Raw genomic sequence first — 25,496 nt, 5'->3', positions numbered from 1 at the left:
CATTTGATTGTTGGGGTTATGTTGAAATAAAGCCAAATTTGCAAGTAGCACATCCACTGTTTAGTATATTTTCCCACCGATGCTGAAAGCTAGTAGAGTTTAAGGCAACATCAGCTCCGCTTGGGGAAATACGTCAATTCTCCTCATGATTCTCAATTCACAATTTCTTTCACCAGTTTCTTCATTGAGCTTGACATATTTACTTCATCTATCTATCATCTGACTCTTTGCTTGGGGCGTGTAGCTGTAGCCTTCGTCTTTTATCATGTATGTAGCCATGACTGCATATTTCAGACCCTGTTTCAAGGATCTCAGTTTAATAACTACAGTCAGCCCGAAAAAGCTAAAATTAGACGTGGCTTAATGAGTTTGATAGCAGGAGGCTCTGCCTGCCACAGATGTCATTTAATCTGGCAACAGTGAAGGTTACTGGCTAAAAATGTGAAGTCTGCTGACATTTAGGGCTTTTCCCTTTTGATTTGCACTGTTAACACCATAAGAACTCCCACACTCTGTCTATTCAACACTATAATCAATCAAATCAGGAACAAATTGTAATTAAAGTGCAAATCATACTTGAAACACAGATGCCAGAAAATACGAGCACTTGAATGGCCAGGAAACTGAATTTAAAAGCCACGTTCTCCTCCAACTTTTGAATAAAGTAAAAGTGCTGCTGTACGAGCTTATGCGTGGCCTGACACGACACCGAGGCTCATAATGAAACTAATATAGCAGCAGGATTATTGGAATGAGCAGACAGGCTGCCCTTAAGTGTGGCAGCCGGGTTCACGCCCCCATGTAATCATCTGCCGCACTCAGGAGTCCTTGAGCAAGACACGAATACCGACCATTCCCCAAAAGGGCTGTCCTGTCGCTGAACCTGACCCCTGACCTGAGATCAGTCCCTCCCAGGGATCGATAGAGCATTTCATTATCGCCGGGTTCTTTGAAATGAAATGAATTACCGCTGTGGGCATACGGTGGTGGGTAGTGGAGAACGTGTGTGTGTTTTTAAACTACATGCATGAGTGGCCAAGACATTACTAAAGAGAAGAAGCAAGTGTGGGCTCATATGGGCAACTACATACTCTTGGTGTGTGTGTGTGTGTGTGTGTGTGTGTGTGTGTGTGTGTGATCACCTGGTATAAAATTGGAGTCAGGAGGGCATGGCCTTGTTTCGCTGGTGTTTCCCGAGCACTGGTTTCCAGTGGGAAACAGGACATCGCAGTGACGCACACGCAGCTGGGCTCCGTTGGAGTCGCAGTGGGACCACTCGGACCAGCTGGACCAGCTCTCTGGAAATGGCAAAGACAGCAAATCTCACAGCCTGTTTGGTGTGTATCCATATGTTCGTGTCAGTGTATGTATAAATGTGTGTGTGTGTGTGTGTTTGTACTGCATATGTTTGTGTGCCCTCACCTGCATATTAGTCATGCATGAGGGCCGACAGAGTGTAAATAAAATAAGCAGTGGACCTGTGATGGATTGTTGGCTGAGTTGGGGCTCTAAGCTGCTTAACACTGAGGTGTGTGTGCTCTCTTTGTGTGTGTGTGTTGTGTGTAAATACCTGGACAGGCTTGTGTGCTGCAGAGTGCCTCCTCAGTGTGCAGGCCCAGGCAGATGTCCCCTCCATGAGCCGGCGGGGGGTTGTTGCAGTTTCGCGTCCGCATGTAGTGTCCCCCCCCACACGTCACGGAGCACTTGGACCATGAAGACCAGCACGACCAGCTGCCGTCCACTAAACCCAGAATATCAAGAGTTAAACTGTTTATCATACTTAAGTATGTGATGTTAGACAGGAGGAAAAAGTTCCTTTGGGTTTCATGTTTTCTAGGATTCAGGTTGCAGCTCAATTCAAAAGACACATTTCTTCTGAACATCAAGTGATTGGACGTCTTTTCAAAATATTTAAACTATGGATGTGTGGCTTCCTACGCCTCCTCCCTCCATGTTGTGCAAACTGGCAAATAAAAAACAGGTGAAATCCAGGACAATATCATCTCACACACACACACACACACACAAAACATATAAATACATGACTAAAAGGAGAAAGGGGAGAAATAAGCAGAAAGGGGAAAAGAGAGCAATAAAATGGTGGCAATCTGTGTCCATGAATCACGACCGACGTAAATACCCCCCACCAATCATCTGAATAAAACCTCACTTCATTGTGGCAGAGAGAAATTTCCTTTTCGGGACCACTTGAGATTTGCTTTTAAAGACCCGAGAACGGCTGGCAGCGCCGTGCAGGTAATTGAAGTTGCCGCTGCTCTTTGTCATCTCAGCGTAATTTCTCTATCACAAAGCGACACATAAGTCGATACCTGGCCCTCAATGACGGATCGTCTCATCCCAGGCACAGATGCAAGAAAAACACTGATTCATTTGTTTCCAAAGCAGACGGATGGCGGGCACAACACCTTTTTTCTCTCGTTCTCCTTCGCAGTATATGCTAATGCGCTTTAAAAAGCAGTGGATTAGCCATAGGAGGATTACAATTGGTCTACCGGCACGGCCTGCACGCCTCAAAATAATATCTCACTTTCAGAGGGGTGCTAATTGAGTATGTATTAGTATTCATTGCTGCTCAGGCTGGGTTAAGTCGGTTCCTTTGGGGGACAGCCGTGCGGAGTTGTTCATCAATGGACTGTAGCTGTAGTATTAATACAGCCTACGTCCCAGTATGGGTACTCGTATTAGCATAGTGATGCGGCGCAGGAAAAATCAAAGTGCATTTGCTCAACATTTTAAAGAGGAGCCCTTGTGGCGTCCACGCAGGCTGAGCGCCGCTGGATGAAGCAAATCTGATGATTCTCAGATCCATCCCCAGTCTTCGTCTGAGCACACAGCTGATAACAGCTCTACCCGATTAGCGGCGGCGCTCGAAGCCGCTGGCGAGCGGAACGCCGTGCACTACTACTGAATGAATTAACCGGCTGTAAAAATAGTATTGATGATCGTTCAGTCTGTCTCTTTCGCTTGCTCACAGCATGGCACCGTTTATAAAGACAGATCGCAGGGGGGGGGTGCTGAATACGTCACAAAGATCCAGGCGTTTAGAGGGATACCTAAGCCCTTCTCCGGGGGGCTTGATTAATAATCATCTGAGGCAAAGTCCTGCTTGTCTGCGTGGCGCCCGGCGCTGGATTCCGGGTTTTTACTTTATGCCAAACTAAGTACTGGATTTCCATTTAGACAGCTTACTCCCCTTGTCAGACAGAGTATTCTTTTAATTAGAAAACGGTTTCCTCTTGCTGTCTACCACCAGAGCTGTGTTGAAAATGCATTGTCTCAGGGCTTTCCACAACAGAATAAGGCCTCCCATAGCTGGCAGCATAATTACCCAGCGATGTAATTACACACTGAAGCACCACAGGGATTTTCTCTTTGATTCCTGGTGTAAATTGGGGTCTTCGTCATACCCCTTATCTGCCGCTGATTTCTTTTGTTATTCCTGGTGATGCGGTGGGTTATTTTGCCAGTATAATTCTTTATCTGTTAATCAAGTAAAACATAGCTTGAATTTGGTTCGGAGCGGTGGGTAGAGAGCAGGTGGTGTAATTGACTCCTGGTCATGGAGATGTTTTTCATCTTGCAGGGAATAAGTGTCCTGCTTTCTGTGTAGCTGCTTTCAAAAAATGCCCTTAACTCCGGATAATCTCCTGAAACTATCCAGGGGGCTGTATGTGAGAAGGCATTGTCGGAACCAGAGCAGTGTTAATTTTGTTGACGATAACGATAACAAAAAAAACTAAGAAGGATAAAAATGACTAAATGTGACTAAAACTAATATGCATTTTCGTCAAAAGACTAAGACTAAATCGAAAATAGCTGCCAAAATTAACACTGAACCAGAGGCTCCGGACATTCTGTTGTGTTTTATCCAACAGATAGTGTCTGATTGAGCCCATGTGAGAATACAGAGATTTTCTGAAGGATTCAAACACAAAAAACAAAACATGAAGAATACAAATATCTCTCAAAAAGGTGCAATGAATGGAGAAGACACCAACGAAGATGTCAATTTGGAGCTTTTTGGTGATGAGGGCCAACTGCTGCATTCTTCCTATGTGACAGGCAAACTACAGACAAAAGTCATATATATATATATATATTAGGGCTGGGCAAGTTAACTAGTTAATTACGAGTTAACTCATCACTTATTTAACTCAACTAATTATTTTATCTCGCATTAACTCAGGTTTGATTATTTATTGTTTTATTGTGAAAGTCAGGCTTTTATTTTGTGAAAGTCTGTTGCTGACTGCTGCGGAACCGGAAAAAAGAAAATAATTGGCGGATAAACAACCATGGATAAGGCTACGGAGCTTTTACATGGCCATTTTCATTTTAAAGTCCTTCCAGACGGAGAGTCGACAGAACCAAAGTTATTTGTAGCCACTGCCAAGGTGAATTTTCTTATCACCGGAGTACTTCCAGTCTAAAATATCACCTGAATGCAAAACACACAGTTGATATCAGCAAATCATTCAACGAAACAGCGAGCGGAGCGAGGCTTCGGCAGACTACGTTAGACACAGGGAGGAGTATAAATTTTTCATAACGAAGAGGATAACATTAATGCCCTGGCAGTGGCATTGAGCTTTAACTTTGTATTTGCTTTGATAACATTGTTAAGTTGAGATTTACACTGAATATTTTATTTAACTGCTACTGTATTAAATGCTGATGTTAAAAGTGTTTGCACAACAAATGTTATGGCACTTTCGTTCATATGGCAGAACATTGAAAATAAAATTGCGCTATACACTACTTTTTAATTCATTATTGGATTTTGCGTATACAAATGCGATTAATCGTGATTAATCAGGGAAATCATGTGATTAATCGCGATTAAAACTTTTAATCGTTGCCCAGCCCTAATATATATGTAGTTTGCGTTTCTTACCTGGACAGGGGGTGATGTTACACTCCTGATACTCCTGCGCCGCCCCGAGGCAGGTCTGACCTCCGTACTTGGGCTCTGGGCTGCTGCAGGTCCTCTTCCGGCTGCGGATCCCCCGGCTGCAGTCCCGGCTGCACTGGGACCAGGAACCCCATAGCGACCATCCGCCGTTCAACGTGTGGCCTGACATCCTCCCGAGACGGAGCACCTCACCTGTTAGGTACAAGAAGATCCGACAAAACCATTAATGACACTATGGTCAAGACAATAGGTACCACAGAATCTCCCGTGAATAGTATCTCAACATTATAACGTCATAACGTAGGGACATGGATGACATGTTGTCCTTCACCTATGCATTTGTTTGACAGAGAGTCAATAACAGCTCTTGGTTAGAGCGAATGCCTTCAGCTGGGAGATGCTTCTTAAAGCTTCAGGTTGATTTGTGCTGAAAGAACAAGAACATGCGGTATCTCAGTAGATAGAAAGATAGATGAATGGATGGATGGATGGAGAGATAGATATATAGATAGATAGGTAGATAGATAGATAGATAGATAGATAGATAGATAGATAGATAGATAGATAGATAGATAGATAGATAGATAGATAGATAGATAGATAGATAGATAGATAGATAGATAGATAGATAGATAGATAGATAGATAGATAGATAGATAGATAGATAGATAGATAGATAGATAGATAGATAGATAGATAGATAGATAGATAGATAGATAGATAGATAGATAGATAGATAGATAGATAGATAGATAGATAGATAGATAGATAGATAGATAGATAGATAGATAGATAGATAGATAGATAGATAGATAGATAGATAGATAGATAGATAGATAGATAGATAGATAGATAGAGTTTCCTGCCAACACGCTCGCTCATCGAACTACATCAGCTGACTAATCTGTGTACTCTCATCTGGAGTGAGTCGAGCAGAGGATTCCTAATGAAATATGAAACCGTAATTTCTATTAAACTCTAATTACTGCGTGCATTAATCAGCACCGTGGAAATTTGCCTCGTGGTAAACAGACAGAGAGATGAAGGATGAGACAAAGAAGAAGAGATAGAGAGAGAAAGCCCTTGGCACTTTTTGAATGAAAAGTGTGAGCTTGTCGGTTTGGGAGAATAATAATCAAATCCGGTGAAATTACAGCCACCGTCCAGGCACTTCTCTGATGGTTCACTCATTCCACACACTGGGCTGTTATCTGGCTTTTTTAGATGATAATGCGAGACCTTTGTGTCCGTGCCGTTTCTGCTTTGCGTCATTCTCTTCCCACACTCGTTCTGCACTTTGCCTCGGAGGGTGAGAGGCTAGAGTTGTTTTTTCATCTCGTTGAAACGGACATCGGAGGCACATGTGGACAGCTGAGGCTTCACCACTCAACCATTCTGCAGTGAACTTTCTCTTTTGTCAGATTTTCTATTGAATGTCTTATGTATATATGTATGTAGAAGTTGGTGCTGCACTTAATAAGCCTTAGGAACTTAAAGTGATAATAATTCCTTCTTCCTCTTCATCCATCTCCTTCTTTCTTTCTTGCTTTCACATTAACATTCCTTGATTTTTTGCCTCGTTCTGTCTCTCACTGTCCTCCAGACTGGCCTTGTTGTTTTGTCAGCGCCTTCCTTTCACCGACAGTTATCATGACGCGGCTGCTTTGTATTCTCAGCGTGAGGACAGTGTGTTTACCTGACACAAACCCTCGACCTGTTCATAACCATGGGCCGACCTTGGCAGTGCTCGGGGCCGACTCGCGGCGGCATCAAGCCGGCCCGAGAGCTGACAGGCCCGCCGAGGCCCCCCCCCGCTCTTTATCGATTCTGAGTAGTCAGTGCCACGGACAGCCCGGCCTGCAGCTGTGACCCGTGCTCTTTATCAATCCATCTGTAGCCCAAGAGACTGCACTTCGGCCCTGAAGGCAATGGATCCCTTCCTAATCATGCTTCTCACACATGCACACTTAAACTCACGTGATAAGAACCTCACACGGACACAGGCACAAGCGCTCAAACGACAACGCACACCCCAATACAGGGATATACCAGTGCAAACCTCTACACAACACTATGCTAATTCCCACAATACACACACCTTGCTTGGCTCCCTTTGCTTGCACAAGCTTTGGCCTGAGACTTCTTTAATACACTGTGGGTATTGTTAATTTCTACTTCGCAGGGGCTGCCATCCCATCACCAAAACAAACAGCGTGGTACCCTCCCTTTTCAAATAGGTAGCGACTGAATCTATCGATCCGCACATTGCCGGGGAGAATTAATCCTCGGTCTCCTGACGCGCCGGGCTCAGCCAAAACATCCAGCGTCGTCCCCACTGCAAAAGAAACTAGGACACGAAAAAAAAAGTTTCCCTCCCTCCCTCCCTCCCTGCGCTCAACCTCACACCCTGCTCAAAGGCAAAAAACACACTGTAAACAAACTTGTGAACTTTCGTGTGCGTGTGAAGGAGAGAGAGCGAGTACAGACGTAGGAGTGAGGAAAAAGACGAATCGGGACTCATAGACACGCAACGCTGTGCAATCTAACGGGGGGGGTGCATGCTCAAAGTGAAAGACGTGAGAAGAGAGGGGAGAGAGAGAGAGAGAGAAGCAGAGATGGTGATAAGATGATATCTGCAAACCGGAGAGATAACGGCGCTGTAAGAAGTACAGACGTGTTTACGACCCTGGGTTGTGTTTGTGTTTTCTCATGGTCGATATCTCTCCTCCCATATGAGTGTCAGTATATTTATATATATGTATTTGATGATCATAGACTGTATATAATGATCGACAACATGACAGATCCTAAAAGTGAAGCCAAAGTTCCCCAGCCCATCAAATCCTATGTCCTCCATGTTAGTGGATGGGACATGGACCACAATAAAAAGTTCATGTCAAATAATTCTTTATTCTTGTCATTTCAATAGTTCTCATCAAAATGACATTTGTTCAGATTCAATTATCCGATAAGTTTTGTTTTAATGAGTTGTTAAATAATAAAAATAAATAATAAAAACAGGATGATACTCCAAGATTGACAGCTGAGACTCTCATTTTCAACTCTGCGTCTCCTTTACCTCTCCCCCAGTTCAGCCACCACAAAAGTTTTGCAATATGCAGCTTTAGTTTGAAGAAAATACTACTAATCTGACAGCAGACAAACGAGATAGATGTAGAAACGCTGATCTGATCTTGATACTTTGATACGTCACTTACTGCAAATAAAAAAGGAGATAAAAGCTGAATGAAACAGGATATTAACTTTTTTTGTTGAGCCGGGTGATTTGCCGGCTGTTCTCTTCAACACCCTCCAGGTCCAAGCTGGCATGACAGAACAGAGCTCAAGATACGGAGATGTAGAAAAAATCGCTAACCCTCAGCCGTGAAGGGAGACACACTGTCATGTGTGAAGAAAGATTTATCGGCACAAGATTGAACGCTGGACCACACCGAGAGAAAAAAAGAAATGGAGAAGTGCTTCTGCCAGCTTGTCCTAGATTCTCAACGACACATTACTCTTCCTCCCTCTACCTCCTCATTTACTCTCTTCCCCGTGGAGGAAAACAATTTCTTTGGATGTTGAATGTCCATATTTGTGTCTAAAAATGTGCGGCTGTTTTCGCATACTTTACGTCATGGATTATAAAACCACACAGCAGCTGTAGGTGCTTGCAGTGTCACAGCAGTATTCTCTGAGCTGCCCGGAGATCTGCAAAGAAACGCGCGACTCACAAACCCTGTCGAGCCAACTAAAAGTTTTGTAAATGTGCAATTAAAAAACTTGAAGAACGTCACTGCTCAGTGCTCGTGCATGTACAGCAACTCAGATGCACAAATTGTCAAGGGTACACATGCAAACCTACACTTACACTTTCATACCGTTATTGGATTGAAGAGGTTTTTATTCACCGTCTCTCTGTAATGTAAGAATTCAAGGACAGGAAGCAGAATCTCTGACCTTCTGCAACAATGAGCTATAAGAGTTGACTCTGTGATGTTTACTGGTTGAATAATAGTGTGCTGCCTCGGTTAAACACCATTTAAGTTGTGTTTCTACACCATTAACCTCAAAGCACACACTGTTTTCATCACTGCCAACACCTGAATGAGGCCTGACCCCGCTCTTCTGCAGATACGTTTTTTTAACTGATATTTTAACCTCCGTTTAAAACAAGAGCTGCCTTTTACAAAACATCTCCTTTCAGGTGAGAAACACAAAGGCGACTACAGATGCTCAAACAAGCGTATCGGGCCAATAGGGGTCGATAAAGTGCACATAAATGTTCTGAGATTACCAAAGAAGGAGTATCTATTCACAATATCAATGAGTGTGAGTTTCTTTGTGTTTGAGTTGCTCCAAACTGCTCCAGTAACACCACTTTGGGGAGGATGTGAAAGCACCTGCATGTTTGTGGATGACCTTCCACATGCAAGTTCTCTGCCAGCTCATATTTATACTGTGGTGAGAATGGAGCGAGAGCAGCAGCTGGTTAGAGGGTGGAATATCAGTTTATAAGTTAATGGTGTGCTTTAGAAAATTGTTGGGAACAATGTGAATTAGGTGCAGATGAATGTTAACGGGTTTAAATAAGCAAACGACTGGTGCTCTTTATTTTGTTTCACGCAATATTCTGCCAGTATGAACTGACCGAGGTTGAACTTGACTTGTTTCACTGTAACTCTTGTGACCGGCTTTGTGTTTAAGTGGACAAGGCAGAAATAGGAAATATATAAATGATAAAAAAAAAAGCTTCTCTCCATCTATCCCTCTTGCCAATACAAGCACAGGTAACACAAAATACCAGATGGCGCTTCTGGCTGTTGTCGGCTTTAGGTGCATATTTGTCATAAGTGCAGATGCTATCAAAAGAATGATTCAACTTCAACGACCCTGAAATTGCCAACAAACATAATAACAAGATAGAAATTTATTTTTCTGCCAAAGGAAACTTGCGTCCATCAATAAAACAGCCCATTTCCGTTCGCTTGATAAAAACCACAGCGCAGCTCTCAGCATCCTGTCGACCTCAGAGGAAAGACAACCAGGGTTAGAAAGGAGACGGGCAAAGACAACTTATGATGAGCTTTAGCACATCACTAAATCCTGATGTGTGAGAACAGAAAACTTCCTTTTTTTTGTTAATCTTCATTGTTTAGAGATGCCATCAAAACCTTCTGCTGTAATGTTTTTGAAAGAGCTCAGAGCCAGGATTTCTTGCAGGAACCGCTGAGTGACTTTGTGCCAACAAAGTGGATTTATATTTTCTGACAGGCAGTGTTGCTTTAAAAAAAAAAAAAAATCGCCTACGCTGGGCTGCAAATGTGTTGACACGATGTCACCAAAATCTGTGCCACTGAATGCTTTTCTGGGGGCGCAGGTGAAAGAGGCAGCAGCTTATTGACAGTCCTGTTGTATCCAACAAATGTGGTGTTGAGGATAATTGTAACAAGGTTTTGAACTCTGTCTGACAGTAATCTCAGAGAGGGCAGGGGTTATGTACACAGCAGGCAGAGAGGAACATATGAGGGAAGATCTTGTCAACAACACCTAAAATCACCAGATTAGGTGACCTGGTATTGATTGGACAAGGCAGAGGATCACACATGTATGACCTATTTGACTATCACATACCATGATGTATTTTGTTGTGTTATTCTGTGTATGGTTATTGTGCACATTTCTGTTTTAAGTAAAAACACACCCACACATTGTTTTCTCTGCCAATGACGATTTGGCAGAATTTCAACAAGGAAGATGTTTCTTGGTCTTTTGTCCGACTGTGAGTAAGTCTGTCTTTCAGACTTCAAGACTTCACAATCTGCTCCTGCCCCCCCCATCGCGGCAATCTTCAGATTTTTGGGGAGATTTAGCTGAAAGCTTCCATTTCCCACCTGCTGGCTTCACTCCACCATCACCAGCCTCGAATCATCACGTTCTCTCTTCTACAGGGTCTGTGCACGTTTCAACAAGTCAAACGTAAAGCTTTTTAAGACCTATTAAAGATCAAATTAATTAAATCGAGACCCATGTCGAGTATGACATGTGAAGGAATATCAAAGTCCAAGAATTATTTACACTTTACCATAATTGAAGATAAGGTGAAGTAGCCTAGTAGAGAATAACCCTGGATGTGCCAAATGATCATGCAAACTTCAGGCAGACAGGAGACAGTATCCGTAATCATTCTAACAGCCAGCCGAGTTCACTACAATGAATTCTGACCAGGATGTAAGTTATCAGTTCCACTTTGGTTGTTTTTAGCTTTATGACAGTGTGCATTCATTTGTGAGAAAAGAACGACTGCACACGGGGACATTGCAAACCATGCATGCAGCCAAAACAAAAATCTAGTTTTTCATAGCACTATAGAAGAACCATTGGATAAATGTTAATATGATTACGACCTAAACATATGTAAGACCTAGTAAGTTATTATATATAGGGCTGGGCAACGATTAAAAGTTTTAATCGCGATTAATCGCATGATTTCCCTGATTAATCACGATTAATCGCATTTGTATACGCAAAATCCAATAATGAATTAAAAAGTAGTGTATAGCGCAATTTTATTTTCAATGTTCTGCCATATGAACGAAAGTGCCATAACATTTGTTGTGCAAACACTTTTAACATCAGCATTTAATACAGTAGCAGTTAAATAAAATATTCAGTGTAAATCTCAACTTAACAATGTTATCAAAGCAAATACAAAGTTAAAGCTCAATGCCACTGCCAGGGCATTAATGTTATCCTCTTCGTTGTGAAAAACTATACTCCTCCCTGTGTCTAACGTAGTCTGCCGAAGCCTCGCTCCACTCGCTGTTTCGTTGAATGATTTGCTGATATCAACTGTGTGTTTTGCATTCAGGTGATATTTTAGACTGGAAGTACTCCGGTGATAAGAAAATTCACCTTGGCAGTGGCTACAAATGACTTTGGTTCTGTCGACTCTCCGTCTGGAAGGACTTTAAAATGAAAATGGCCATGTAAAAGCTCCGTAGCCTTATCCATGGTTGTTTATCTGCCAATTATTTTCTTTTTTCCGGTTCCGCAGCAGTCAGCAACAGACTTTCACAAAATAAAAGCCTGACTTTCACAATAAAACAATAAATAATCAAACCTGAGTTAATGCGAGATAAAATAATTAGTTGAGTTAAATAAGTGATGAGTTAACTCGTAATTAACTAGTTAACTTGCCCAGCCCTAATTATATAATTTCATAATTTAAGACTTATTGAGTCAATCCCCAAAAACCGTTTACTATATCAAGAAATATATATTTGCATATTGTTAGGTACCTTTCCAATTGGTCCCCTCTCACTGAAATATATTTGTGCTAACTCAGTTACCTGACTCCAAAAGTTACACACTTGTTATTCTGTCTTGGTTTCCTTTAGGCACCATGCAATGTATAACCTAAACTTATTCATTTGTTAGCTCCAGAAGTTCTGCTTTTTTTTTTTGGATACCAGTGCGGCCACTGCAAACGAGAAAGTGTTGACTGTAGGGAGAGAGAGGGAAACAGAAGGAACAATAAGGACACTGGAATGGCTGTCATCCGTCAGAGACATCCCTCAGCACCGTCCTGTGTCTACTGTGTCTGCTCATGACATCCGTGCAGAAGAAACTAATCTGGGGCCCATGAGAAAGCCCTGGCCTTGATACCAGATCAGCTGAAGTGAAACACATCAGGCTGCTGACACGCCACCATTTCTCCCTGGGAGAAAAATAAAGCCATCACTCACCGACACCAGCCAGTAAAAGTACAAACCCACTACCTTCTGCAGAAATGTCTCTTCATCTCTCCACTGCTTTCTTTTCTCTCCGAAGGCCGGCTTCTGTCTTTGTGAGACGCGAATGGAAAATAATGCCTAATTTCTAAACCTTTTTAAGCTCAATTTGCACGGCCGCTGCAGCATCGCTGAACTATTAACTCTTCACATTATGTAGAGATATTGATTAAATAAGACAAGAATATCTGTTTCACTGATGTTCAGCTTTGAAGAAAACATCAATGCAATGGTCAATGGGTGCAGAGAGCCGGCCTATGGCAACAGAGGGAGAGACTAATAACAGAAGTTTTATGTTGCAGGCTGACTCGTGATAGACAGGCAGCTGGTGTGAGGTCTCGGACAAGAGCGAACTCCATCTGCTGTAATTTTAGATTACAGCGGGATGGCTACTTCAACAGAGACCTATGATGCCTTTTCAGTTGTTATACCCTCTGTGTTCTTTAGGGTTTTGTGTAAGTAAAAGTTCTGGTCTGGGGTAAAGGGAACCTGGATGAGGAGAATATGTCTCCTTTAAGGTTCCCAATAAAAAATAAACAAGAAGTATTTTTTGTGGTGATAGCTTTGCGGTGATGTTATGGAATCGGAAGGCAGGAATACTGGAGCTTTAATAGATCTATCCTCCGAACCCCACACTTCCCTGGTAATTACTGACTTGATTTAATGCAATATTAGACTATGTAGATGCAGTAGAGTGTAGGTTAAGGGTACTTTTACTATATACTAAATTAGCCAACTTTGTATCTCTACTTCATTAAAATACAGTTTAACATTGACTTTGATGATAATTATTGTCACACATTTGACTATTTCATATTTTTTCTTTTATTATTATAAGAACTGCAACCTTCAGGATCTAACTACTTCCTCCAGCACTGATGAGCACACTCCTTCTGTGGGTTTGCAGTTTCTAACTTCATGCATGCCTTATCATCTCCTCCTGCAGATGTTTTTCCCTCCAGCTCTTAATTGTTGTCGGTGGGTTTATTGTTAGACGACATTCGCTTGTTCGCCTCATAGCTGCGTGAGCTGCGTGAGCTTGTGGATTATGGAACATCAGGAGACAAGTTCTTTGTTCCCTGTGTTTGTCCTTCAGGCAGCGCTTTTCCTTAGGATTGGTGCAGATTTAGCAGGGTGCTTATGTTGCCCGTGGGGAGGCACTGCCCTCAAGGCTAAAGTTGGTGAACAAAAGACTTCTGTTTGCAGCAAATGACACAAATTACTGCATGATTACCTGTAGTACATGAGAAGTCTACTGATACGTATCTTTAACTATTTTGGGAAAGGTATATAGTTTAACCCCTCGCCCAGAGGAGGATAAATACCTTATTATTGCATACGCGCACCACTACACAAATGCGGAACACAAAGCAGGCCTGTCAATCCTTGGGTTTCTCAAGCTAAACGGATGTATTGTAGAAAGAGTAATTCAATGTTTTGGTTTTAAGCTTTTTAAAACGCCTAACACAAGAGCAAAAGTTCAAGAAATGGATGAATTAGTCTGACAACAGCTGCAAAAGCAATCTTCTCAACTTATACTTAACTTAACTTAATTAATGTTCTTTCCAAGTCAATCAATCAATCAAATTTGATTTGCATAGCCCATATTCACAAATCAAAATTTGTCTCATAGGGCTTAACAAGGTGCGACATCCTCTGAACTTAACCCTCAACAAGAGTGAGGAAGGAATACCTAAAAAAAAGGGGTAAACATGCCACATGTGAGGGATCCCTCTCCCAGGATGAACAGACGGGCAATAGATGAAATAACTGTATCTACAACATTGATTAGAAGAAACAGTATGTCAATCTTTAAAGTTTTTATCGCGATCCACCATCCTGTCTAAGGCACGGATTATTGACGAGCTGAGATTACATTACATTACACTGGCATGAGGGCATTAAGGTTCATGTCTGTTGCGGTGGACATCTCTGCAGCGGTCTATCCGTTTGCAGTCACCAGATTGGTTAACTAATTATCACGGGAGGAAAAATCAGAGCACCTTCTTCTCTCTTGGTCTGGGAACACGAGACCGTTTTTATTAAGCGCATGCGCAACAGGTTACAAGTGCACGCAGGCACAACATGCTCCGTGACATCATTACCTGTGCTATATAACATGGCATTGCTCACTCAACAATGTCAAACCAACAATGGTCTCATTTGTGACTTGTACTGATAATGCATGGCCAATTGTGGAACAGAATTTAGTCCAATGTCTACTTTTTTACCGGCTATGGGGATGTTTAGATACTTTATTGATCCCGAGGGAAATTAAGGATTCCGGGGGCTTTATAGGGTTTATTGAGTTTATGCTCAAGCAACCCCAGCTAACACTACTTAAGATAGCATAATGTTTTCCAGACACATGAGACAGTCCTCGTCCCAAACACCTTAATCCTCGTAAACATTGGAACTTAAAATATATTTTTGAAAACACAAAGTCATGTGTAAGCTAGCAGCCAAGCAGGCTCATGCTTCAGAGATCTGTTCCCTTTGAAAATCAAGGATGAAATGTTGACTAAGACTTTCCAGTGGTACATCTGTTACCAGCATCATTTCAAACTGCATATGTGCCGCATTGAATTTAAATGCTTGACACTCTTAATTCTACCCAGAACTCTATGAGCAAGACATCGATTTTCTGGAATGCTACACTACTGCACCATCTATAAAGAAAGACATAACGTTATGGAGGAGTGTGCAGTATGTAGAATGTGCAAACATCAATTGTCCTGTGTAAACCACCTTGAATTATTCATTGTGTATTAATTCATAAATATTATATGAAAATGTATTATATCAATGGAGTGAGTCAGGAGATAGTCACGTAATGCGCAAAAAAAAGAAAAAAGGCCAGGTTTTATGAATTGTCTTTTGCTATATATGGTCATTCAAAAACTCCATGACGGTACAGGCAATTATGTAAATGATGAAATGTTTGGTTTTTCATTCAGGCATGTGATTTATGATGAAAAGGAAAAAAAATGGCTAGCACAGAAACGAGACTAATCGCTGGGCGTACACGACAAGAGGGGTATTTAAATCACTACAGATCTTAAGTAATTAACTCATCGCTATCATTAAGCCATGATCACTGAAACGAAACAAGTCAGTATGTTATACTGTATAAAAGCTCATTGTAAATGCTTGGTTAAATCATATACTCATAATTTATCTCTCCTAATAAAGACAGATAGAGATCTTAAACACAGAGGGAGAGAGAGGCTGGGGAGGGGTTTGGAAAGTCACATGCGGATCTCGCACATCTATTTATTCTCCCTATCGATGGGGGATTAATTCTGTGCGTCACAGATTAGACCTCCAGGTCACTAACACGCAGTGCGTCTCTGAGAACAATTCACATCGTCAAACGTCAGGCCTACCTGAGAGCTCTGATCCTCAAAGCTACAAACACCCAGACTTTATGTCTGAGTCGAGAGAGACAAAGAAGATCTGAGACTACGAGGCAGGATGAGCTTTTTTTATTGAGTGGCTGAGAAGTGACATCAGTGGGACATGAAGAGACTATGAAAGATTCTGTCACATCACATGTCATGTATCGATTTCAGACGAGTAAAACTGTAACAACCAACTTCCTAATCCATTGTATAGGTCCTAAAATGTTGATTACAATTCCTTTATAATTAGAATTCCTATTAATGTCCAGTTATCGATTTATATTCTTATACCTACTCATGTGATTATTATCTGTAATGTATATGTAATTGAATGTGACACTGTATCTTTAATTAGTTATTACGCACAGCAGCCAATCAGGAAGCATCGTTTTTACTTGTTCCGATCTAAAACGAGATCCAAACAAATTGGAGGTACAGTTAATCACGCAAAGATTTATCTTAACTTTCAAAGAAACTCAATTGCTCTGAATGTCGTTGCGAGTCTTGTGCATGGTGGTTCTCTGCCAGTTTCATCATTACAGGTTGCTGAGGAGTTAGGATCTGTAAAGAAGGGTTTTGTGCCATTGCATCATTGTCAAGCTGAACCAAGCTGTCTCTGCCCTGCTGTCACTCTCTCTCTCTCTCCGTCTCTCTCTCACAAACACGTTGACAACACACTCATCTGTCACAGTCGCACCGGCCATCAGGAGCAACAGGAGGAATCTTGCCGCATCGGTGGGCCAGTGGACCGTCAAAAACCCATAAAGTTTTTATTGTCCTCAGCAGACGGTCAGAACTCTGCATTTCTGCTTTAGCTACGCCGAGTTGATGTCACTTAGTGTGATCTTGCCAAGAGAACAGCATACACATTGTTGGATCAATAAACACACACACACAAATAAAACTGTCACACACGTCAAACAAGAGACCACGATATTCGATTCACATGCTACACTAGTTAATAAAGAAAATCAAAATACTTTAACTGGTACGATTTTCTAAAGCAATCATTTAGAAGTTATCCCTTTGACCAAAAATATTCTTCAAAATGTCCTCGTGGTTATCAGCTCTTTTGACTGGACTTCTGTTCATTTTTCCAGGCAGATGGGCACTGCATAAAGAGTTGGAGTGTTATAAAATATTTCTACAGCCAGTACTAAAATGTAAAGCACAATGATACAGTATCTAAAGTCTTTATGCACTGGGCAGGTGTGTTCATAAAGAACAGATTGCCGTGATTTAATAAATGCCACAATCGTGTTTCATTGTCTTTAGTCAGAAACAGGAATTAGTCCTTGAGAACAAGGTTTTTATTTTGAGGTTTGAATGACAATTTCTGAGGAATGTATTTATGTCAATACATATTCTGACCATTTCACTTGAGATCTTGGCCAAATAAGATGTTACCACCCTGCCCTTTGAAAAAAGCATGAATTTGGATTTGTCTGCATTCATCACCTGATGAATGGGACTGAAAGTCAAAGGCGGACTGCAGGAATTCTACGGTTTGTACAACTAAGGGGCACGAACAACTGATAACTGAATGTCTGCATAAAAATATGAATTATAGATAAATGGTGATTATAATAAACTTACATAAATGCAGAAAAAAGCATTTTGACCTTTAAGAAAAGTTAACTGCTGGCTCAGGCCCACCATACATCTGTGAGAGGTTGATGGTAGGAGGAGGTCAAATTGGAAAAATGTCATGTACACACACATGGACACACAAAATCAAACGCACATTTCCACCCAACAGCAAAACTGGCCAACAGGCACATAAACTCTGCCCCCCCACATACCCACACACACCACTGCTTTCCAGATGGATGACAGGTTTGATAATGGCTGAAATGAAGAAGTGGATCACCGGACTCAGTCCTCTTTCCTACAGTTATGACTTAAAACTCCTCGGAGAAGTGAATCATATTGAAGTCTGTACATGAACAATCAACCTGGGACAAGAGCAGAGTCGCACACAGAGGCCACACACACCACCATAGGTCTTGTTTTCCTTCAAACTCTACAGCTGGAGCCAAGCTGTCGTTTCTTTTTCCCGAGAATGAAATTGTTTCATATTTTCCATCAAAGTTTCTTCCTTCAAATGCCGTTGAGCTTTAGATGAAAAGAAAACCAGGTCTGATGTTGAAAAGGTATTTGCTTCACTGAAAATTAACGAGTGAATGGAAAAACACACATTTGATTTCACAGTTAATCGTTCATTCTTCTTATAAATCTAACAAGGCCATGCTTTGAGGGAATGTAGAACAGCGATTCAGCCTTGGGTGTTTTTATACCATTACTTATCGAGTTAAAGGCCAAAATGAGCAGAATGTAAAATCCAATAGCGTCATGACTGAACCCAACTGTTGATGATATTTGGCACTGAGTGTATAATGAAGTCTGCTTCTATTAACACTGTCATTACCAGTTTCTACATTTCACCTGCAGCAGCGCCGGCACATAATACGCACATCAATGAGCTTCGTTAACCGAGTTTCCAATGTTTCCTGTGAGCAGATATGAGAAAAACAACACCCATGTTTGTACGCTGGTTGTCGAGTGGATTTAAAGTGTGTACTGGTGCTGTCATACATCCCCGTCTGCCCGCAGCAAACTATAGGCTGCTCACATTCTGCGAAACAGGCGAACACATTGTCAAAAGTGACGGCTCAAATCCCAGCCTTGGCTTTTAAATTGGTGTAATTAACACCGAAACTAATCTGATTTCAGGGCTTCTGGTGAAAACCTCTAATCAAACACGTCGTGTCTGTTACTTCCTCGCGCTAATCGGGAACAAGGCAGACCTATTAAAGCTCAAGTCTTTGTTTCCTAATGACTCGGATGTGTGGCTGTCACTCTCGTAAGGGCTTCCAGGCTGCAGTCGGGTTTTTTTCCTCCGTGCCTTCCCGGTGCTCGCCTGAAACCCTCCAGGAACGTTTAAACATCGGCTTCAAAGGCCGAAGAGAACAGCAGCGACGGCGCAGAGGGAAAAGACGGAGATTAGCAATCACAGATGAGGAAGAGGAGAGAGATCATCAGAGGAGAGAAAAGCCCACTGTTAGGGCGCATTAAGGCTGACCTGTGTGATTACGGCGCCACGTGGTAGCGACAGACCACCCAGAGACATAAGTGAACTCAATGTGATTGGAGGTCGCCGCAGCTCAGCCAGGCGCTAACCATAAAACAATATATGCTTCCCTCTCGGAGGCAGGGAGCAATATAGACGCACTGTGAGTGATCTCTGGTCGTGTTTACTGTGGTGTGGTGCCGCCCCGCCTGTCTCCCCTCTAATATGGATCCTTCCACTTGACAACATAAACAACTTGTCAATTAGCGGCCTGTGTGTGCAGAAGGGAAAGCGTTTCATTCAGCAGGGGCGTGGCCGCGGGAGACCGTGTGGTGCATTAACTCGGGTAAGAAGAAAGAACAGAAGTATTGGATAAAGAATGGCAAAAACCGCCCGCCACAAGACCAGCTTCTTCCCGGCTGCAGTTGGCCTTATCAACAAGGCCCGGGACCCCCACCTGACTTGGACTTTTACTCCGCCCCCACACCTCAAGGATGTGTTAAATTGATGCATTATACTGCATTACATCGCATATTGCAATTTGACACTGTTCTACTGTTTTTCATTTTTCATTTCACTTTTTACTTCACTTTTTATATCTTTTATCTTTTATATATTTTTATATATATATATTGTTTTTTATTGTTTTTCTTATGTGTGTTGTATTTATTGAGTTTTTATGTTTCTATTTTCATTGTATGCACCAATAACCAGAGCAAATTCCAGGTATCTGTAAACCTACTTGGCAATAAATACCTTCTGATTCTAATTCTGATTCTGAGTTGTAAACTGCTGATCAGCTTTGTGGATTGGATGTTCATTATCATGTCTGATGCTCTGATGAGAAACAAACCAAAAGCACGGGAGCTGATTAAGATTCTGCTCTTTAAACTTTTTTGCAGGACGGAGAGAGAAAAAGTTTGAAGAGGCAAAAAATCTCACAAACAACAGACACGTAGAAAGAAGGAAAGACCTGAGGCGAGAGGCCAGTAACTAGCCTGCAGAGACGCAGAAAGCCAGTTGGAGCGAGATAACAGAAACGTCCAGAGGCTGAGCTAGCTGGAGAGAGAACCATCTGTCTCTCCCACTCTGCACTCACCGTCGGTGGAGCAGCCCGTGGAGCCGTCGCTGGAGCAGTAGCGCATCTCGATCCTCTGCCTCCCCACTTCCAGGAGGCTGGGGTCCGGGATGCGAGCTTTGCAGGTGTAGCGGAAGCGCTGCTCGTAGTGCCCGCCGTTGTCGGAGATGTTGACGGGCGTCCAGGGAGTCCAGGGCGTGGTCTTCTTCAGGTCGGGACACGGCAGGGTGTTGCACGACTGGTGCTCCTGCAGCCAAAGAGACAGACACATTTCACGTCATTGGGGAGTTTCTTGTCTATTTCCCTGCGGGCGCTTTTGCCTGGAGGTGAATTAGCATGAATTGGCGTAGGAAGAGATAATCACAAATCATTAAGACAATAATTAAGCATGACAAGCTGAGAGAGAAATGTCTGGTGCATTTCCCAGGCATAATAATGGATGGGACAATGCCTTTTGAAACTCACAGCAGTGACAAATGAAATGAAACTGGGTGTTTTATGAGGAAATAAAAAGCCTTTTCAAAGCTTTCATCCTCGAAAAAAGCCTCTTGATTCCGGTTCAGACGGGTTTTCGGTATGTTACTGGGTCCAGTACCACTCAGCCCTCAAAAATAAAATCAACACAGGCATGTTCAGCTGTTCTCAACACAGCCTGCCACTCTGCCAGCACACACCCACTAAGGATAGAGTCCCATTAGGCTTTGCTTGCTGCACATGGCGAGAGGCAAACAAGCCGGGCAGGAAAGGTCATTGGTCAAGTTTAATTTATTACCAGGGGGGATGGATGGAGGAGGAGGAGAGAGGATGAGGAAAAGTTAATAAAGAGACACGAGGAAGTGGAGGGTAAAGAAAGAAGAAGGCAATAATGGCAAGTCTTTTTCCCATCTGCATTTGGCTTTGGGAGCTGGGTAATAAAAATGAAAACATGGCACTGAAGCTCCAACAATATATGTGATTCTCATCCCGTATATATATAAATTTATATAAATATATATATTTGTTTTTTCCCTGAGCCAATTTGAGCAACAGGCCCCAAAAAAAAATATATATATATTCCTCCTTTTCTGTGGTGCGATATTTGATGATATGATTCTCAGAGATAAAAGCTGGGTAATAGGCAGTCCAGACCCTTTTATGCCCAGATAAATAAATAAGGAGGTGGTGATATGCCTGGAGAAAATGACACCACAGAGGAGAAGGTGAGATGACTGTCATTTTCCTCTCTGCTTGTTTATTTATGCTGAATAGGCCTTGAGTGACTGCCAGACCTTGACAAAATAAGATAAGAGTTCCTTTCTGCACATCCGTCAGCCCGTCACATGGGATGGGCTGACAGGTCAGCTGAGGAGAGCATTATACATCATACACTATGCAGCTCTACTTGTCTTCCTATTCCCTCCTTCCATTCATCTATTTATCTTTTCCTTTATATGTCGCCCCTTCCTCTTCTTCACACAGTGTTCATAACTCGCTTTGCGTCGGCTCGTCTTTCTCCCTTCTCCTTGTTTCTTTTTCTCCGTGTGTCGCTGCTTCATTTCTTGCTCCGTCTCTCCCCATGCGCCTCCCTTTCTATCTCCTCCTCTCTCCCTCGCTCTTCCCAGGGGCATCAAGGTTAAAAACACAGGAAGGATTTGGATTCTGTTAGGGCCCCTGTGATGAATGACGGTGTCACAGCCACCGCACTTCCTGCCTCCCCCCATCCAGCTCTGTAATCGTCTTCAGGCATTAATATTTAACATGATCACGCACCGCAGACCGTCCCACAATCCATGATTATCAGCCAATAACCAAAAGGAAGGGGGAAGAAAAAAAAAGTCAGTCTAGGTGTCTCTCCATCGCCTACAGCGACAGAAAAGCGACAAAATGGCATGAATGGAGGGGGAGAAGGCAAACGATCTGTGGGTGTTTGTTGTGTGAGTTGTTGATGGTGGCCAAACACAATAAATATTTAATGAGGCTTGTCTAGTAAGCGTTTTTCCCTGTGCTCTCTGAGGATTAGTGTCGACGAAGAGGGTTAAGGAGATAATTACTGGGTTTAAAGCTAAACCTCATTCAAGGTCTCAGAAGGCATCCACATCAAATACAGCTAAAGTTTACGCAGCATCGTGGTCAACGTGCGAGTCTGATGAATATGTCCAGCTGATATAAGATTTTTAATCCAATATTCTGTTTTAATTAACAGACTGCAGTTTTTTCTTTCAATGAGCGACGCAACAAGTGCAGAAATGGAGGAGTTACGGACGGGCTCTCAACAAGCGTTAATCCAAAAAGCTGACACTGCAGTTTCTCCGGTTCTCTGCGAAACAACTTTTAAGTTTGAGATCAATGAGCTGAGAAGTTGAAAATCAAAAAGATCAGAGCAGAGACGGACGGAGATTTCTGTTTTATGTGTAGGATAGAAAAAGAGATTGTAATGAAAATCTTTGGACAACCTGAAGAACAGAATTTATCTGTGGCTTCCATATCTCGAGAACCTTTCCTCTTATAGGCCCTATGGTTGAGTGTTGTATATGATGCAATTAAGACACACAGTGCGTTAAATATTGATCAACTTTGAAAAAAAACGCAGAAATCTGGATGTTTAAATCAAGTTATAGAAGGAGATAAAAAGGAGACTAGAGGGGGGGGAGAAAGAAAATCAGAGGAAACGTGTCCAGAACTGAACACACACGACCTTAAACAAAGCAGAACTAACTCTCTTGTCCTCCATTATAATCATTAAACACACAATTGGTGGATCATTATCCCATAATTAATCATTTGTGTGGACAGGAATAGACTCATGACCGTGTGTTGGATGAAATTGCTTAGGTGAATGATTTATGGGACTTTTATTTCGAAAATTAAATACACAAACAAAAATAGTACTTTATCCAGGTGCTGAGCAAATAAACCTGAATGTATGAGGCTGAAGACCTTGAATCTTAATTATACTACATCCAATAACTATGTTGAATGCTGGTGGACAGTTTATTGCCTTTTACTGCAGTAAAAAAGAGCCTCTTTATGGCAACAACACGTGAATACAAAAATTTTCAAAATAATAAAAACAGTCTCCTCTTCATGAAGAGTGCCAAAGTTTATACCGTGTTTGAATAATACATTCAAACGTAGATGTGAAATAAACACATCTCTTAGAAATCCATAAACTCAACATATACATACTCCTACAAGCAAATTCCATAATTCCATTCAAATGGCATTCAGCAGAGCCAGAGCAGAGCAGAGGTCATGTTAGGCATACAGTGCATGCTGTTCATGCAAATGTGGCTGTTTGAACAAAAGGGACGAGCCAAGTTTGAATCTAACTTTGATTCGCTGCTGGAAAAACATTTAAGCAGAAGAAGCTGAGCGTTATGATTTAAATGTTTCATCTCTTTCCAGTTGATGTGGCCGGCTGATAAAACTCGGACACATTTCTCTTCACTCGGCCACACTCACTCATTTCACTCAATTTCAGGGAAATTAAGCAAAAGTGAAAACAAGGCAGAACGCAGTCGGATGTGACAAGTGGCATGTGGAACACAATATTGGATTCAATTAGTCCACTGATGTCAGCTCGCATCCGCGTCCCCCCCCCCCCCTTCAGGCTACAACAGTGATATGCATTATGGGCAAATGGAGAGCAGTGATTTTATGCCGTGCAACACCTTAAACGGGCAGCTGCTCTCAAACTGGCACAGCGATGTGTTTCTGGCTGGAGCTCAGGAGAGCTGGGTGGGGGGGGGGGGGGCGGCCGATAGCATCTATGCTGCGGCACATACACAAGCTGCATGGTGGGTCAGTGTGGACGTGGTGGTCTCAATCTGGCACTTTGCCATTGAATTGTGTGTTTGTGAGTGTGAAGAGTGAAGCCGTTGCGTGTTTATAAGTTTATGCATGGCTGAGTTATGGATTTGGGCTGTTCCTATCTCATTCTTTCTCCATCCACAGAGCGCATGCTGATTCTTTTTTAGGTGTTACATGCTGAGGGGATCAAGGCGGAGGAGGAGAGGGAGAGAGAGAGAGAGAGAGAGAGAGAGAGAGAGTGAGAGAGAGAGAGAGAGAGAGAGAGAGAGAGAGAGAGAGAGAGAGAGAGAGAGAGAGAGAGAGAATGTATGAATGTGTAGTGGAGGGTGATATACATTGCATGTCACTGTACTTGTGTGTGTGTGTGTGTGTGTGTGTGTGTGTGTGTGTGTGTGTGTGTGTGTGTGTGTGTGTGTGTGTGTGTGTGTACACAAGGCTCTCTCTTGTATACAGCTGCGAGGTGAATAATAGGGAGTCATGCCTCTCCAGCCTCCTACCATCATTATACTCATTATACCTTGTACTGGACCGGCTGACTGTGTTTGTGTGTGTATGTGTGTGTGTGTGTGTGGTCCAGGTATTACTGATCTTGGGAGGACCTAAATCAGTTAACACAGTCACCTTATGGGGACTTGCTTTCCTATTGGGAATAAAAGCAAGTCCCCATAATGTAAATCTTTATTTGAAGGTCACATGTTTTACAGTTAAGGTTAAGGGTGGACAAGTAGTAACTATGGTAATGTTACATAGTAGGTCTACAGGAAATCCATGTGATGAAGACACGTCTGTGTGTGTGTGTGCGTCAGTTTGTGTTTGTGTGTGTGTGTGTGTGTAACAGAGAGCCTATGTGTTGGTGTATAGACAGGAGACTATACACACCACCACCCTGACATTTAAGTGAATGGTCCTGATGTGAGACGTGCGAGTGACTAATCCTCCTCAGCTCCTACGTCTCTATCTATTGTGGTTGGTGTCCGTGGAAATCAACGCCTAATGTTCCTCCAGTCTCCATGACACATCAGTTCAATTAGCAGCGCCGACCAAAACACACTTAGTCAAACACTGACTCCTCTCTCTCTCGCTCTATCTCTCTCTCTCTTTCTCTCTCTCCCCCACCAGTCTGATTCCATAATGAAGCCCGGCAGGGAGCAGGTCTCCTGGCTACACACCAGTGCCCGCATGCAGGCACACGCACACACACTCACACACAATACGTTACACTTTGTAACACGAAAACACACAAGTACATTCACACATCAGTCTGCCTACACAGGCACCGGCTACTTAACTTTCATTTCACAGCCCGGCCGCACGTCTGAACTCCTCGCAGGTAAATAGAACAGCTCTCGATATCATTTAGCAGCTCTTTGCATCGGCGGCTGTGCCTGGCCCGGATTTGACTTTAACTGAACTCTGACAGACAGGGTCACGA

At 42.5% G+C, this 25,496-nt stretch overlaps 1 protein-coding gene across 1 annotated transcript in view; it reads right to left on the bottom strand.

Annotated features, from left to right (window-relative positions):
* sema5a (sema domain, seven thrombospondin repeats (type 1 and type 1-like), transmembrane domain (TM) and short cytoplasmic domain, (semaphorin) 5A) overlaps positions 1-25,496 on the bottom strand; it is a 92,912-nt gene that overhangs the window by 10,054 nt on the left and 57,362 nt on the right. The window contains exons 15-18 of the mRNA XM_061093947.1: positions 20,297-20,522; positions 4,916-5,125; positions 1,571-1,741; positions 1,143-1,298 (exon numbers count right to left, since the gene is read on the bottom strand). Coding sequence (XP_060949930.1) covers positions 1,143-1,298; positions 1,571-1,741; positions 4,916-5,125; positions 20,297-20,522 — 763 coding nt within the window. The remainder of the gene's footprint in view (positions 1-1,142; positions 1,299-1,570; positions 1,742-4,915; positions 5,126-20,296; positions 20,523-25,496) is intronic.

Source organism: Limanda limanda, chromosome 20 (genome assembly GCF_963576545.1).
Source record: "Limanda limanda chromosome 20, fLimLim1.1, whole genome shotgun sequence".
In the NCBI taxonomy this organism is placed as follows: Eukaryota; Metazoa; Chordata; class Actinopteri; order Pleuronectiformes; family Pleuronectidae; genus Limanda; species Limanda limanda.
Note: the sequence above shows the minus strand (reverse complement) of the source record. Positions and strands in the feature narration are given on the sequence as shown.